The sequence below is a fragment of the Mirounga leonina genome, unplaced genomic scaffold, assembly GCF_011800145.1.
Source record: "Mirounga leonina isolate KUSES-001 unplaced genomic scaffold, KU_Mleo_1.0 Mir_200, whole genome shotgun sequence".
Lineage (NCBI taxonomy): Eukaryota > Metazoa > Chordata > Mammalia > Carnivora > Phocidae > Mirounga > Mirounga leonina.
Window position 1 is genome coordinate 1,391,490 of NW_023270503.1, and position 13,840 is coordinate 1,405,329.

General features: G+C 40.4%; 1 protein-coding gene across 4 annotated transcripts in view; it reads left to right on the forward strand.

The window, feature by feature from the left end:
• Positions 1-13,840, forward strand: part of SMG6 (SMG6 nonsense mediated mRNA decay factor) — a 231,850-nt gene that overhangs the window by 11,797 nt on the left and 206,213 nt on the right. For all 4 annotated transcript variants that reach the window (XR_004683253.1, XM_035027543.1, XM_035027542.1 and 1 more), the window contains 2 exons: positions 4,601-4,711; positions 5,083-5,295. Coding sequence is in view for 3 of the 4 variants with exons in the window: in XM_035027543.1 (XP_034883434.1) it covers positions 4,601-4,711; positions 5,083-5,295 (324 nt within the window). In the remaining variant the exon portion in view is untranslated. The remainder of the gene's footprint in view (positions 1-4,600; positions 4,712-5,082; positions 5,296-13,840) is intronic.

Here is a 13,840-nt window from a genome sequence, read left to right on the forward strand (position 1 = left end):
GTTTATTCATTCCCCTATTGAAGGACATCTTGGTTGCTTTCATGTGCTTATTTGCCATTTGTGTTTCTTCTTTGGTGAGGTGTCTGTTTTGATCTTTTGCCCATCTTTAAATTGGGTTGTTTTTTTATTGTTGAGTTTTAAGTGTATATTTTGAATATCAGTCCTTTATTAGATATGTGTTTTGTGAATATTTTCTCTGTATGTGGCTTATCTTTTCATTTTCTTAGCACAGAACAAAAGTTTTTAATTTTAATGAAATCCAACTTACCAACTTTTTCTTTTGTGGATTTTGCTTTTGGTGTAATACCTAAGAACTCCTCACCAAACCCAAGGTTATCTAGATTTTCTCCTGTGTTATCTTCTAGGAGTATAGTTTTACATCTTACATTTAGGTCTGCGATCTAGAAAGGCATAAGGTCTGTGGCATAGATTCATTGTTTTGCATGTCGATGTCCAGTTGTTTCAACACCATTTGTTGAAAAGATCATCCTTTCTCCATCGAATTGTCTTTCCTCCTTTGTCAAAGATCAGCTGGCTGTATTTGTCTGGGTCTATTTCTGGGCTCTCTGTTTCATTCCATTGATCTGTTTGTCTGTTCTTTGGCCAGTACCACTATAGTAGCTTAATGGTAAGTCATGAAGTTGGGTAGTTCGGTCTTCCGACCATGTTCTTCTTTGTCAGTATTGTGTAGGTTATTCTGGATCTTTTGCCTTTCCATATAAACTTTAGAATCATTTTGTTGTTATCTACAAATCTATTGACTTTGCAGTAGTATCTCATTGTGGTTTTGATTTGCATTTCCCTAACAACTAATGATGTTGAGCTGCATTATAGGCCATTTGGAGAAATGTCTATATAAATCCTTTGCCTATTTTGTCTTATATTAAAAAAAATTAAAAAATTTATTTGTAAAATATACATAAGATGAAATTTACCATCTTACCCATTTTACATTTACATTGTTTTGCAACTAACCTCCAGAACTCTCTTCATCTTGCAAAACTGAAACTTTATACCCATTAATTAAGCAACTCCCCATTTTCCCCTCCCTCCAACCGCTGACAACCACCCTTCTACTTTCTGTCTCTGAATTTGTCTACTTTAGGTACTTAATATAAGTGGAATCATACAGTATTTCTTTTTGTGACTGGCTTATTTCACTTAGCATGATATCCTAAAGGTCCATCCATGTTACAGCTTGTGTCAGAATTTCCTCTTTAAGGCTGAATAGCACTCAGTTATATGTATATACCATATTTTGTTTATCACTTCATCTGTCAGTGCACACTTCCACCTTTTGGCCATTGTGAATAATGCTGCCATGAATGTGAGTGTACAAAAATTTCTTTAAGACTCTGCCTTTAGCATGGGTCCCAGGGTCCTAGGATCGAGTCCCACATCGGTCTCCTTGCTCAGCGGGGAGCCTGCTTCTCCCTCTGCCTGCTGATCCCCCTGCTTGTGCACTGTCTCTCTCTGTCAAATAAATAAATAAAATCTTAAAAAGAAAGATTTATTTATTTATAATTTGAGAGGACAGAGGGAGAGAATCTTCAAGCCAACTCCCTGCTGAGCACAGAGCCTGATGCAGGGCTTGATCTCACGACCCATGAGATCATGACCTGAGCGGAAACCAAGAATTGGACATTTAACTGACTTAGCTGCCCAGGTGCCCCTCTTCTAAGAGTTTTTATAGTTTTTATATCTAGATCTTTGGCCCATTTTTCATTAAGTAAATGGTGTGAAATATGGGCCCAACTTCATTCTTTTGCATGTGGATATCCAGTTCTAGTACCATTTGTTGAAGAGGCTGTTCTTTCCCCATTGACTAGTCTTGGGATCCTTGTTGTAACTCAGTTGGTGCCTGGATTTATTTCTGGACTCTCAGTTCTCGTCCATGGATCCATATGTCTACCCTTATGCCAGCACCTCATTGTTTTAATTACTATAGCTTTGTGGTAAATTTTGAAATCAGGATATATGAGTTTTCCACCTTTGTTCTTTTTTAAGATGAGTTTGGCTGTTTGGGGTTTCTTGTAATTCCATATGGATTTTAGGATCAGCTTTTTCATTTCTGCAAAAAGAGTCACTGGGATTTTCATAAGAATTACATTGACTGTGTAGTTGCTTTGGGGAGTATTTACACAGATGTTTTTGATTTATTTAGGTCTTCTTTAGTTTCAGACGTGTTTTATAATTTTCAGTATATAAGTTTTACACTTCCTTGGTTAAACTTATTCCTAAGTATGTTATTCTTTTTGATGCTGTTGTAAATGGAATTATTTTCTTAATTTCTTTTAAAGATTGTTTATTACTAATATATAGAAATATAACTGATTTTTGAGCATTGATCATAATATCTTACAACTTCACTGAATTCCCTCTGTGGCTTTTTGCCATTCTGATTAAATTGGTATATTTTTCTTTCATAGACCTCTGCTAAATTAGTGGTCCTTTCAAGCTCTTTTCCTCTGTCCCTCTTTTTTGGTCTCCCTTTTATCCTAGTTGTATCCTAGTTGTTTTTTTTTTTTTTTAAGATTTTATTTATTTATTTGACAGAGAGAGACACAGCGAGAGAGGGAACACAAGCAGGGGGAGTGGGAGAGGGAGAAGCAGGCTTCCCGCGGAGCAGGGAGCCCGATGCGGGGCTCAATCCCAGGACCCTGTGATCATGACCTGAGCTGAAGGCAGACGCTTAACGACTGAGCCACCCAGGCGCCCCTATCCTAGTTGTCTTTTAATATCACTTTCTTAATTTTCTGTTTCCTCCAGTCAGTCATTCAGTGAATCTCAAGAATTCAGTGAGAACATGTTTGTGCACAGCACTTTGCTAGGTCCTGTGAGTGATGAATATGTGATATGTTTTCTGCTCTGAAAATGTGTTGAGAAGACAAGTGAGGTGTGTAGACAGTGATAGAAATTAGATGTCATGAAATCTGATGCAATTGATTAGATGTGCCATTATTTTCTGGACCATTAAGAAAGAATATGTGAATTATAAATAGGACATAATGGTAGATATTGGTTGTAAGTTCTATCTTGATTTCAGAAAAGTTAAAATATGAAAAAATCATTGTAGAATCGACAAAACGCAATCTAAAATCAAGTGAGTGGTATAGGCTGAGATCAGTACAGATTGGGATAATATTAAAAATAGCCCCCGGGCGCCTGGGTGGCTCAGTTGGTTAAGCGACTGCCTTCGGCTCAGGTCATGATCCTGGAGTCCCTGGATCGAGTCCCGCATTGGGCTCCCTGCTCGGCAGGGAGCCTGCTTCTGCCTCTGACCCTCCCCCCTCTCATGTGCTCTCTCTCTCTCATTCTCTCTGTCTCAAATAAATAAATAAAATCTTTAAAAAAAAAAAAAATAGCCCCCATTAGGGGTGCCTGTCTGGCTCAGTCAGTAGAGTGTGTGATTGTTGATCTCAGGGTTGTGAGTTTGAGCCCCAAGGCGGTGTAGTAGAGATTACTTAAAAATAAAATCTTAAAAAATAAGAAAGAAAAAAGTAGCCCCCATTTAACTGACTGTAACAGTAGATCAGATAATCTGTTAAACTGTATGTGTTATATGAATTTTATTCATTTTAGGAGCCATATATGTATAAATATCTTCTAATAAATATCTACCTAATAAGTGGCAGGACCTAATTCAAACTCAGGCAGTTGACCTTAGAATGTGTACCTTTAACCATGCTAGCTGAATAGAAGATGCGAGGTTTTTTGTTGTTGTTGTTGTTTTTAAGATTTAAGTTTTGAAGAATGAGTTACAGGGGTGAGAGAGAAGTTAGTGTTCTAAATGCATTTTGAGACAGCTAGAAAAAAAGGAAAAAATATATATGAAGTTGGAGAAAGGCTTTTTGACATTCTTTCCCCCTTTGTTTCAGTGTTTTTCTTTCTCCTTTCTGATCTTCTCCCTTTCTTTTACTTCTTTTCCTTATTAATTGGTTGTGAAACAAACTTGAAGTATTTATTTGCTGAATTCATTGGATAATAGTTTATAGTTCCCTTTCTGTGCAGAATCAGTGTGGTATAGGGCAAACCTGAACTCAGGAGCCAGACAGACCTAGGTTTATATACTGGCATACCCAGGATTTGTCTTGGAGGCCTTGATGGACAAATTATGTTGTTGGACAACAATCTTCCTGGGCTCCCCTTTCTTCATCTTTGAAATGGGACTAATAATGCCTTTGGGGCAGTGTTCTTAGGTTTAGGAGTAAAATCTATGAAGTGATGGTCACTTGTCTCACTGTGCTTAATCATTGATATTGCCATTGTTATTTATAATTTTTTTTAGCTAATAACTAGTGAGTTGAACATTTCTTTCTCTAAAAACAAAATTGGATTTTATATTTGATGAGGCTCTTTATTCTTTTCTCCCTCTTGTGAGTACTTGGCTCTTAGAGTACCTCCACATGTAAGTCAGAGTCCTGTGCCAGGAGAGATCCCTGACGTAATTGCCGTGGTTCATCCCATGGATAGCATTCTGATTTTCTTATTGGAATTCCTTATAGCCTGGGAGAGATAGTAAGGTTTTCTAGGTCAGCTGACTCAGGCTGGAGTCAGGAAGAGAACTGGTTGACTTGATGTCTCTGGCCTCTTTCTGCAGAGGAGGAAGCTTGATGCTGTCTATTACTATATGCGCAGTTTAGCTGCCAGCAACCCTATCCTGACTGCCAAGGAGAGTCTCATGAGCTTGTTTGAGGAGACCAAACGAAAGGTGAGTGGGGATGCAGGCAGACTCATTCCTTCCTAAAAGAATGTGTTTCTCTTAGTGCTTCCGTGTCCTCAGAGGAATGCCTTATAATGCCCTCAGGGGGTCCCATTGGGCTGTGCTGGTAAGTCAGTCAGCCCCTTTGCAGAACCAAACCCATCATTAGGAGAGTTCTCCAGGGCCTTTGGGTGTGCATCTAGATTATGGAATTAATAACTTCTATGAGACAAAGCAGATAATACTTTGCTACTTAGGGACTATAGAAAAGTCTTTATTTTTTATAGCCCCTGAGCAACAAACTCAAGATGAGGTGAGTGCTTCTTTTTATTAGTTGACTCCCAGGAGAGTCTGAGCTTATGTGTTTGTATGTTGTACAGGCAGAGCAGATGGAAAAAAAGCAACACGAGGAATTGGAACTGAGCCCTGACCAGTGGCGGAAAGGAAAGAAGTCTACTTTCCGGCATGTTGGAGATGACACCACTCGCTTAGAGATCTGGATCCATCCATCACATCCCCGGTCCTCCCAGGGCACTGAATCTGGGAAGGATTCTGAGCAGGAGAATGGGCTGGGCAGCCTGAGCCCAAGTGATGTAAGTTGCTGAGGGTGATATAATGATCAAGACTAGCTAAGTAAAAGTGGATGCCCCAGTACATGCAACTGAGAGGCACTGCACAGACATTTCCCATGAATCCCGGGGAAAGTAAATCACTTCAGGCTTTCTGACGTCCTCTTTCTCCTCAAGCTTCACTTCATCTTTATTATATGCTTCCCTCTCTCACCACTATGTGGCACTGTAGAATTTAGTAAAACTAGTTTTTCTAAAGGAAGATCTACTTAATGTAGATGAGAATTTTTTGCTGCTTCGGGTTTAGAGTCACCAATATGATGCTTTAGGATTCTGTAGGGATTTTGTGAAGCTAGTAGGAGAGAGAGCATAGTAGGAAAACTGCAGATGGCTGGTTCATTGTCCTTTGAGAGTAAAATTCCTGGTGGAGTGGATGGTGGGGTGACCTGGGACCACATCTTGAAGGGTCATGCAGTAAATAATTTGACCTTTATCCTGAAGGTAGTAGGGAACTATTGAATGCTTTAAATAAGGAAGTAACTTGTCAGATACACATTTTAGAAATATAACTCTGGCTGCTTTGTGAAAAGTTTGGAGAAGGGTAAGACTAGAAATAGGAAGAGTAGGAGGGGTACTACAATAATCCAAGTATGATGTGGGGAGGACCTGAACCAGGAAATGGCTTTGGAGATGGGGAGAAGTGAACAAATATGAGGTATATTAATGAGGTAGAATCCAAAGGACTTGAGTGGACAGGGAGCTGAAGGACAAGAGGAAATCAAAAGTAACATCTACCTAGGTGTTTCTGGGTTGGAAACTGAATGAATGCTGGTCTATTCCTTGAGATAGGGAATAGAGGTAGAATTGGTTTTAGGAGAAAAATGAGGAGTTTAGTTTAGACATGTTAGAATTTCTATAGGACATTGAAGAGAGATTTAAAGGCTATCTTATCTGAAGCTGGGGAGAGCATTCTGGATTAGAGATGAAGATGTTTGAAGGCATCCTCTTATAGATGGAATTGAAGTCATGAGAGTTGATTCAGTCACTCGAGAAAAAAACAATGAGAAGTAGGTTGAAGATCTAAGAGAGAAAGGAGATAGATGGTGGGCAGGGAGAGGTCCTTGCAGAGGATTGGAAGGGAGAGGAATCTGGAGCACAAGTTTACGGATTAGCCTGAATGAGGGTGAGAGATCCCTCTTTCTTATGCTTGAGGGAAAGGAACAGGTAATAGGGGGTCAGGTAAGTTGGTGGGAATTGTAGGAGGAAGATGAGGGAGGGCCTTTTTGATGTTTTCTTTTTTCTTTTTGAAGTTGGAGACATGGTTGTCTGCTAAGAATGAATCGAAGGTGGTGGGATAGGAGGACTTCCTTGGGGTTTAATTTAAAATTTCCATTTCTCTGGGGCACCTGGGCAGCTCATTCGGTTGATTGCCCAACTCCTGGTTTCTGCTCAGGCCATGATCTCAGGGTTGTGGGATCAAGCCCCGCATCGGGCTCTGTGCTCACCACGAGTCTGCTTGTCCCACTCCCTGTGCTCTGCCCCCGACTCTCTCTCTTTAAAATAAATAAATAAAATCTTAAAAAAAAAAATAAAATTTCCACTTCTCTTCCTTTATCCTTTTTAGTCTTTAGCTGTTTTCTGCATGACTTGGAAGTAGTCATTACTTATAAATGAAACTTCCAATTTGCCATGTGCCATGGTTTGCATGGGGTGCTTCAGAGGAGTTGCCTCTATGGTAGACTCTCTCACTGCTGCACTCTCCCAGTTTGGATATTGCAGCCCCAAATGGGAAGCCTATTTGAATAAGAGAGAAATTGTTCTATTGGGTTAGCTCCACTGTCTGTCTCTAAAATGAAAGCAACAGGGGCTCCTGGGTGTCTCAGGCAGTTGAGTGTGGACTCTTGGTTTTGGCTCAGGTCATGATCTCAGGGCCCACACCGGGCTTCACGCTCAGCAGAGAGTCTCCCCCTCCCCCTGTGCTCTTGTATTTCTCTCTGTCTCTCAAATAAATAAATATTTTAAGTAAATAAATAAAATGCGGGTAGCAACAATTTGAGAAAGCATTTTATGGCTTTCTTTGACCTTCACCTCAAGGTTATGGAGTATCCTTCATAAGAGTTAAGGTTATAACTAATATCCTATAGATCTCTTCCATTAGGTATTTCATTGATTTTTAAGTAATGTGTTTATAAGTCTGTTTTTATTTATTTATTTTTTAATATTTTATTTGAGAGAGAGTGAGCATGAGTGGGGTAGGGGGACAGAGGGGCAGTGGGAGAAGTAGGCTCCCTCCTGAGCAGGGAGCCCAATGCAGGACTGGCTCCCAGGACCCCGAGATCATGACCTGAGCTGAAGGCAGACGCTTAACCAACTGAGCCACCCAGGCGTCCCTAAGTCTGTGTTTTTATTCTTATTTGCATCTCAGAGAATGCATTTTCAGCATATGGGCTGTCATTAGATCTATTAATTTTTATTAATTTTATTAGTAAATTAATTATTAGTTTTATTAATTTTAATAATTATTTTTAATCATACAAATAATACATGGGTATGTTTTTGGTAGAAATTTCAAATAATTAGAGACATATACAGAGGAAAATGGTCATTTCTTTTTTAAACTGTTTGTGAAGCTGTTTTTATATTTTCAGCCTAATCATCATCCACCCAGGTGCCCCTATAGTTTGCTTTTCTAAGTTATGAATTGGACATACAGTCAGTTCTGTTATAATGTTATAACACACAGAGTCCTAAAAATCACTGTGCTTTGTAAAATTGCACAGAAAAAAAGCCACAGAGCTTTTGGGCAAGATGGGGTTAGGGGCACATCACTCAAAAGATATCCGTAGTGACTTATTAAAAGATATGAACCTAAGACAGTTGTGCAATTTTATACATGTCCATTGGTTAAGAAATACATAAATACTATTTTGGAAAAGAAATTAACTTTAGAAGCGGGGTTTAGGAGGATTGCAGCTTGAGTGTTATGGTGAAGTGGTGGAAGGAGGGTTATTTGAAATTGGATGGATAGATGTAACACCAGATGTGGATTGGTGTGGCTTAGAACGAGTTCACATGGTGAACTGCGGTAGCTGGTAGATATTTGGAAAGTGTGTGTGTTTTCTGTTCCTGTGTAGCTCAGTTCAACCCAGTGCAGTTTTCTGTGTTCACTCAGTGTATCACATGAACAAAATCACATATAAGGAGATGCAAAATTTGTGCTATGCTCAAATTGTTCCCCAGTATATTTATCACAATGAAACAAATAGATATTTTCGAAACAAGGATTATAGCAGAACTAACTATATTTCCACTTGTCTAAGAATATCTTTTTTTGGTATGTTCTTAGTATGATTGATATTTCATTATAAGGGTATATGTCATTTGTTTGCTTTATCTGTGTAATTTATATATTTGCTGTGCATGCTTGTTCATTTTGGTTGTCTTTTTGGGTGATTAGCCTTACCAAGAATTGCTCCTTTGACAATTCCTAGAGAGTTTCTAGCACAAACTACTAAAATTCACATCCATGAATAAGAAGCAGAAAGTTTGGCTTCAGGTGGTTGTTAGTAATGATAGTAGAGTCCCAACTAGTTTGTTTTCTCTCTGCCAAGCACAAGCTTTGGATCTCTCTCTGAATGGCTACAGAAGGTTAGCTTGTGGGTTGTTGGTTTTCAGCCTTGAGATGTGGTTTGGGTTGAACACGCTACCTGGGGAGGGACTGCCAACCTCAACTGTAAGTGGCATCCTTTTAAACTATTGAGACTCATATTTAAACTCTACCCCTGCTAGCTAGGCTACTCAAATTCAATGTTACCAGGGCCGCGAGCATTCTTTGTGTAGTGGGTGTGCCTTCTGCTGTACCTCAGCTCCCTTTGGAAATCAGAAAAGGGTTACCGCTTAGCAAATGAGTTTTTACAGATAGTGAGTTAATTAAGGAGATGATAGCATCAGAAACAGTTTTCACACTGAGAGGCCAGGGTCTCTGATGAAACTGCTCTGTTTATATCTTTTTTTTTTTTAAAGATTTTATTTATTTATTCATGAGAGACAGAGAGAGAGAGAGAGAGAAGCAGAGGGAGAAGCAGGTTCCCAAGGAGCAGGGAGCCTGATGCGGGACTCGATCCCAGGACCCTGGGATCATGACCTGAGCTGAAGGCAGACGCTTAACCGTCTGAGCCACCCAGGCGCCCAAAACTGCTCTGTTTATATCTTGAATAGAATGTAATTTGAATCTGTCTACTGGGGAAGAATGAGCAAATGAGAATAGGAGCCACTGTTAGAAGTTTGTCTCTGAAACTTTAGTGAGTTCTCATATTTTGGCATGATTTGATTTACCATTCCTAGCATTTTCCCCAACTGACTATGGTTACTCTACCTATAACATGTTTGGTGCTATGTGTAGAAAATGTCTTTAGGTAATGAGATGTCATTGTATATTTGGCCAGCCTCTTGACAAATCTTTCTTCTCCTTCACCCTTCTAAATGTGTTTTGGGGTTCAGACTGGATTGTACCTCAGTAGTTCCTAATACCTATTGTTGAGTCTTTCCTTATTTGAATCTCTCTTATTTCACCCACCAAATGGTTTTTAGACCATACCAATATTTATTTTATTTTTTTGCATAGTATTTTTTTTCAGGACTTGTTTACATCCAGAATTTACTGCAGTTATTCTTTTTTTTTTTTTTTTAAAGATTTTATTTATTTATTTGACAGAGAGAGACACAGTGAGAGCAGGATCACAAGCAGGGGGAGAGGGAGAGGGAGAAATAGGCTTCCCGTGGAGCAGGGAGCCCGATGCGGGGCTCGATCCCAGGACCCTGGGATCATGACCTGAGCTGAAGGCAGACGCTTAACGACTGAGCCACGCAGGCGCCCCTACTGCAGTTATTCTTGAGTTTTGGGAGAGAGGGCTGCTTCTGGGTCCAGTACTTAACCAGCCTAAAGCTTAGTTTACCTGTCCTATTGTGCCAGCTTTGTGCTAGGGTTGTAAAGATGAATACAACATTGTTATTACCTCAGAGAGCTTAGAGTCTAGTGCATGGGCCAGCAAGCTTTTTCTGAAAAAGGCCAGATAATCGATATTTGAGGCTTTGCAGGCCATATTGTCTCTGTTACAACTACTTACCTCAGCTGTTGGGGTGCTAAAATAGCTGTAGACAGCACATAAATGAATGAGCATGGCTGTGTTCCAGTAAAACTTTATTTACAAAGACCGGGGGCAGCCTGCCTCTGGCCTGTGGGACTAGTTTGCCAAACTCTGATCTGGTGGAAGTAATGGCCACATAAACAGAATGTTTCAGTATATAGTTGATTATTGTCATTTGTGGTAGTTATGTGCTAGAAAGTCACCACAGACACTGAATTAGTGAATACTGAACCATTGCTGCTTCTTTTTTTTTAAGATTTTTTATTTATTTATTTGACAGAGAAAGAGAGAGAGGGCACAAGCAGGCAGAGTGGCAGGCAGAGGGAGAGGGAGAAGCAGGCTCCCCACTGAGCAGGGAGCCCAATGCAGGGCTCGATCCCAGGACCCTGGGATCATGACCTGAGCTGAAGGCAGATACTTAACCGACTGAGCCACCCAGGCGCCCCTGAACTATTGCTTCTAAGGGAAATATAGGCTTAGGTTTCTGTGAGCCCCTGGTTATAAGAATTTCATCAAGTAAACAGTACATACCTTTTTTGTTTGGTTGGTTGGTTTTTAGAGAGAGAGAGTGAGGAGGAGAGGCAGGGGTTGAGGCAGAAAGAGAATCCTAAGCAGGTTCCATGCTCATCGTGGAGCCCAAAGCGAGGCTTGATCTCACAACCCTGAAATCATGACCTGAGCCAGAATCAAGAGTTGGAAGCTCAACTGATTGAGCCACCAGGCGCCCCATAACTTTGTTTTATGTAGGTTTCTGTTTATAGCCACTTTATTTAATATATATTGTTGATTCATTAACATTGAACTCATGGCTGACACCACTATAACTTGTGCCCGAACAGATACACGTTTTCTCTCTAAGGCACATCACAGCCTTCTTGCACTTAGGAACACTAGAACACTTCAGCACTATGCTTGGAGGCCATTTAAAGAGTGAAATCTCCAACAAAAAGCACACAAATGTGAAAAATATGGCTCTAAATAGACCATGACAAGGGCACTTGCTTAAGGTATGAGAACTTGGACAAGAAGGCAGAGAGTTACCTTGTTGAACCTCAGCTGGGAACATGTGTATCAGTCGACTTGAATTTTTTGCCACTCTGGGTATGTCCATGAAGGACTGCAAAAGCACCATGGGTATTGAGTTTGGTGTTATTAACGAGTTTTAGCAAGTAGCTGAATTCACAAATACAAAATCCATAAATAATGATGACCAAGTATATTGTGGTAAGTGTCGTGAGGGAGGTAAGCATTGGGTACCATGGGAGCACAGAGAACACTTGGTGTAGTCCTGGTGGGTTGTAGTGAGGAAAAGGAGAGTGACTTTGGAAGGCTCTCTGGAAGTTAACTAGGCCAAGTGAGAAGAGAGTGTTCCAAGTGGAAGGAACAGCATGGGCAGAGACAGAGGAGGTGTGACACAGCCGAGGGGTTGCAGGTATCTAAATCTATGATAATTTGGAGGGTCATGTGAGAAAGGTGGAGTGGGAGAGAGACTGAGCCTTCTGTGGAAACACTTTCTAGTTTGGTGCTGTGGTATGTATGGGTAGTGGTCAGTGGGCTAGGCCCAAATAATGTACTTCTGGATTCTAAAAGTAATTTGTATCTGGAATTTCTCATTGTTTACTTCTCATGTCTGCATTTTTTTTTTTTTAAGATTTTATTTTTATTTATTTGAGAGAGAGAATGAGAGACAGAGAGCATGAGAGGGAGGAGGGTCAGAGGGAGAAGCAGACTCCCCGCTGAGCAGGGAGCCCGATGCGGGACTCGATCCCGGGACTCCAGGATCATGACCTGAGCCGAAGGCAGTCGCTTAACCAACTGAGCCACCCAGGCGCCCTCATGTCTGCATTTTTAATTCAACAAAAGCAGTACTGTTTCATTCATTAAATTTAGGTAGGGTGGAAACTGAATTTTTTGCCCCACAGTTTGTTGATTAAAATTTGAGGGCTACTCTTTTAAACAGTGCTTTAAGCATTCCAAACTCAAATATGCAGAAGATACTAGTGTTTCTTTTGTTTTGGTTGTTGGAGGAAATTGCCAATGGCTTCGATTAGGTAGAGCAAACCTTTTCTTTTTATTTTGATATTTTTATTGCTTTTAAAAATTTACAAAGCCGGGCGCCTGGGTGGCTGAGATGGTTAAGCGTCTGCCTTTGGCTCAGGTCATGATCTCAGGGTCCTGGGATCGAGTCCCGCATCAGGCTCCCTGCTCCTTGGGAGCCTGCTTCTCCCTCTGCTTCTCTCTCTCTCTCTCTCTGTCTCTCATGAATAAATAAATAAAATCTTAAAAAAAAATTTACAAACCGGGGTGCCTAGGTGGCGTAGTCGGTTAAGCTTCCGATTCTTGGTTTCAGCTCAGGTTCTGATCTTAAGGTCATGAGATCGAGCCCCGTGTGGGACTCTGTGCTCAGCACAGGGTCTGCTTGGGATTCTCTCTCCCTCTCCCTCTGCTCCCCTGCCCTGCGCCCTCCCTCTCCCCCCACCCCGCAAAAATAAATAAATAAGTCTTTTTAAAAATTTACAAAGCCAACACATCCTTATTGTAAAAAATATGAAAATGCAGATAAACAATGTGTTTTTACCATCTAGCAATAAATACTATTAACATCTTAGGGTATGCTTTTCCTGCATGTTTACATAGGTCACAGCACTTAGATTGGAAATGTCTAATGCCCATTAACCTGGGAAATCAGAAGAGAAAAAACCATGCCTAATTATCAACTCAGAACTTGATTGGAAAAGTGGTACTCTAATTTCTGAAGTCAACGTAGGTATCATATCTTGCTGTTTATCCAAGTAGCACAATTAGAGTGACACTAATGTCTTCCCTCTCCTGTGTAAAGAGAAACTTCTTAAGCCACATGAATAAGGAAGAAGAACTTCAAGAAAGATTAGACATGTAATAGGACTGATTATTGTTTTGAAAGATTAGTCTCAAAGGGTCCATTTCATGGGGAAGCATTTTGAATTAATGATAAATTGGGGCATGAGGGATTAATTTGAGGCCCCCTGGGTGTAGAAACTTTGTGACTTTGTTTGAAAAGCTGGGTTCTAGGGGCACCTGGGTGGCTCACATGGTTAAGTGTCTGCCTTCGGCGCAGGTCATGATCCCAGGGTCCTGGGGTCAAGCCCCACATTGGGCTCCTGGCTCAGCGGGGAGCCTGCTTCTTCCTCTCCCCCTGCTCATGCTCTCTCTCTCTCTCTCTCTCTCTGTATCTCTGTGTCTCAAATGAATAAATAAAATCTTTAAAAAAAAAAAAAGAAAAAAAAGCTGGGTTCTAGTTGGAAAAGTTTATAGGCAGCAATGTTGGGGTTGGCTTCTAGGTTGGTAGGAATAGAGATGGAAAGATCTTAGCAGAGGAGTGATTGCCTTTTTAAATATTTTATTTAAAGAAATGTTTTTGAATAGGTAAAAGAGTGTATGTT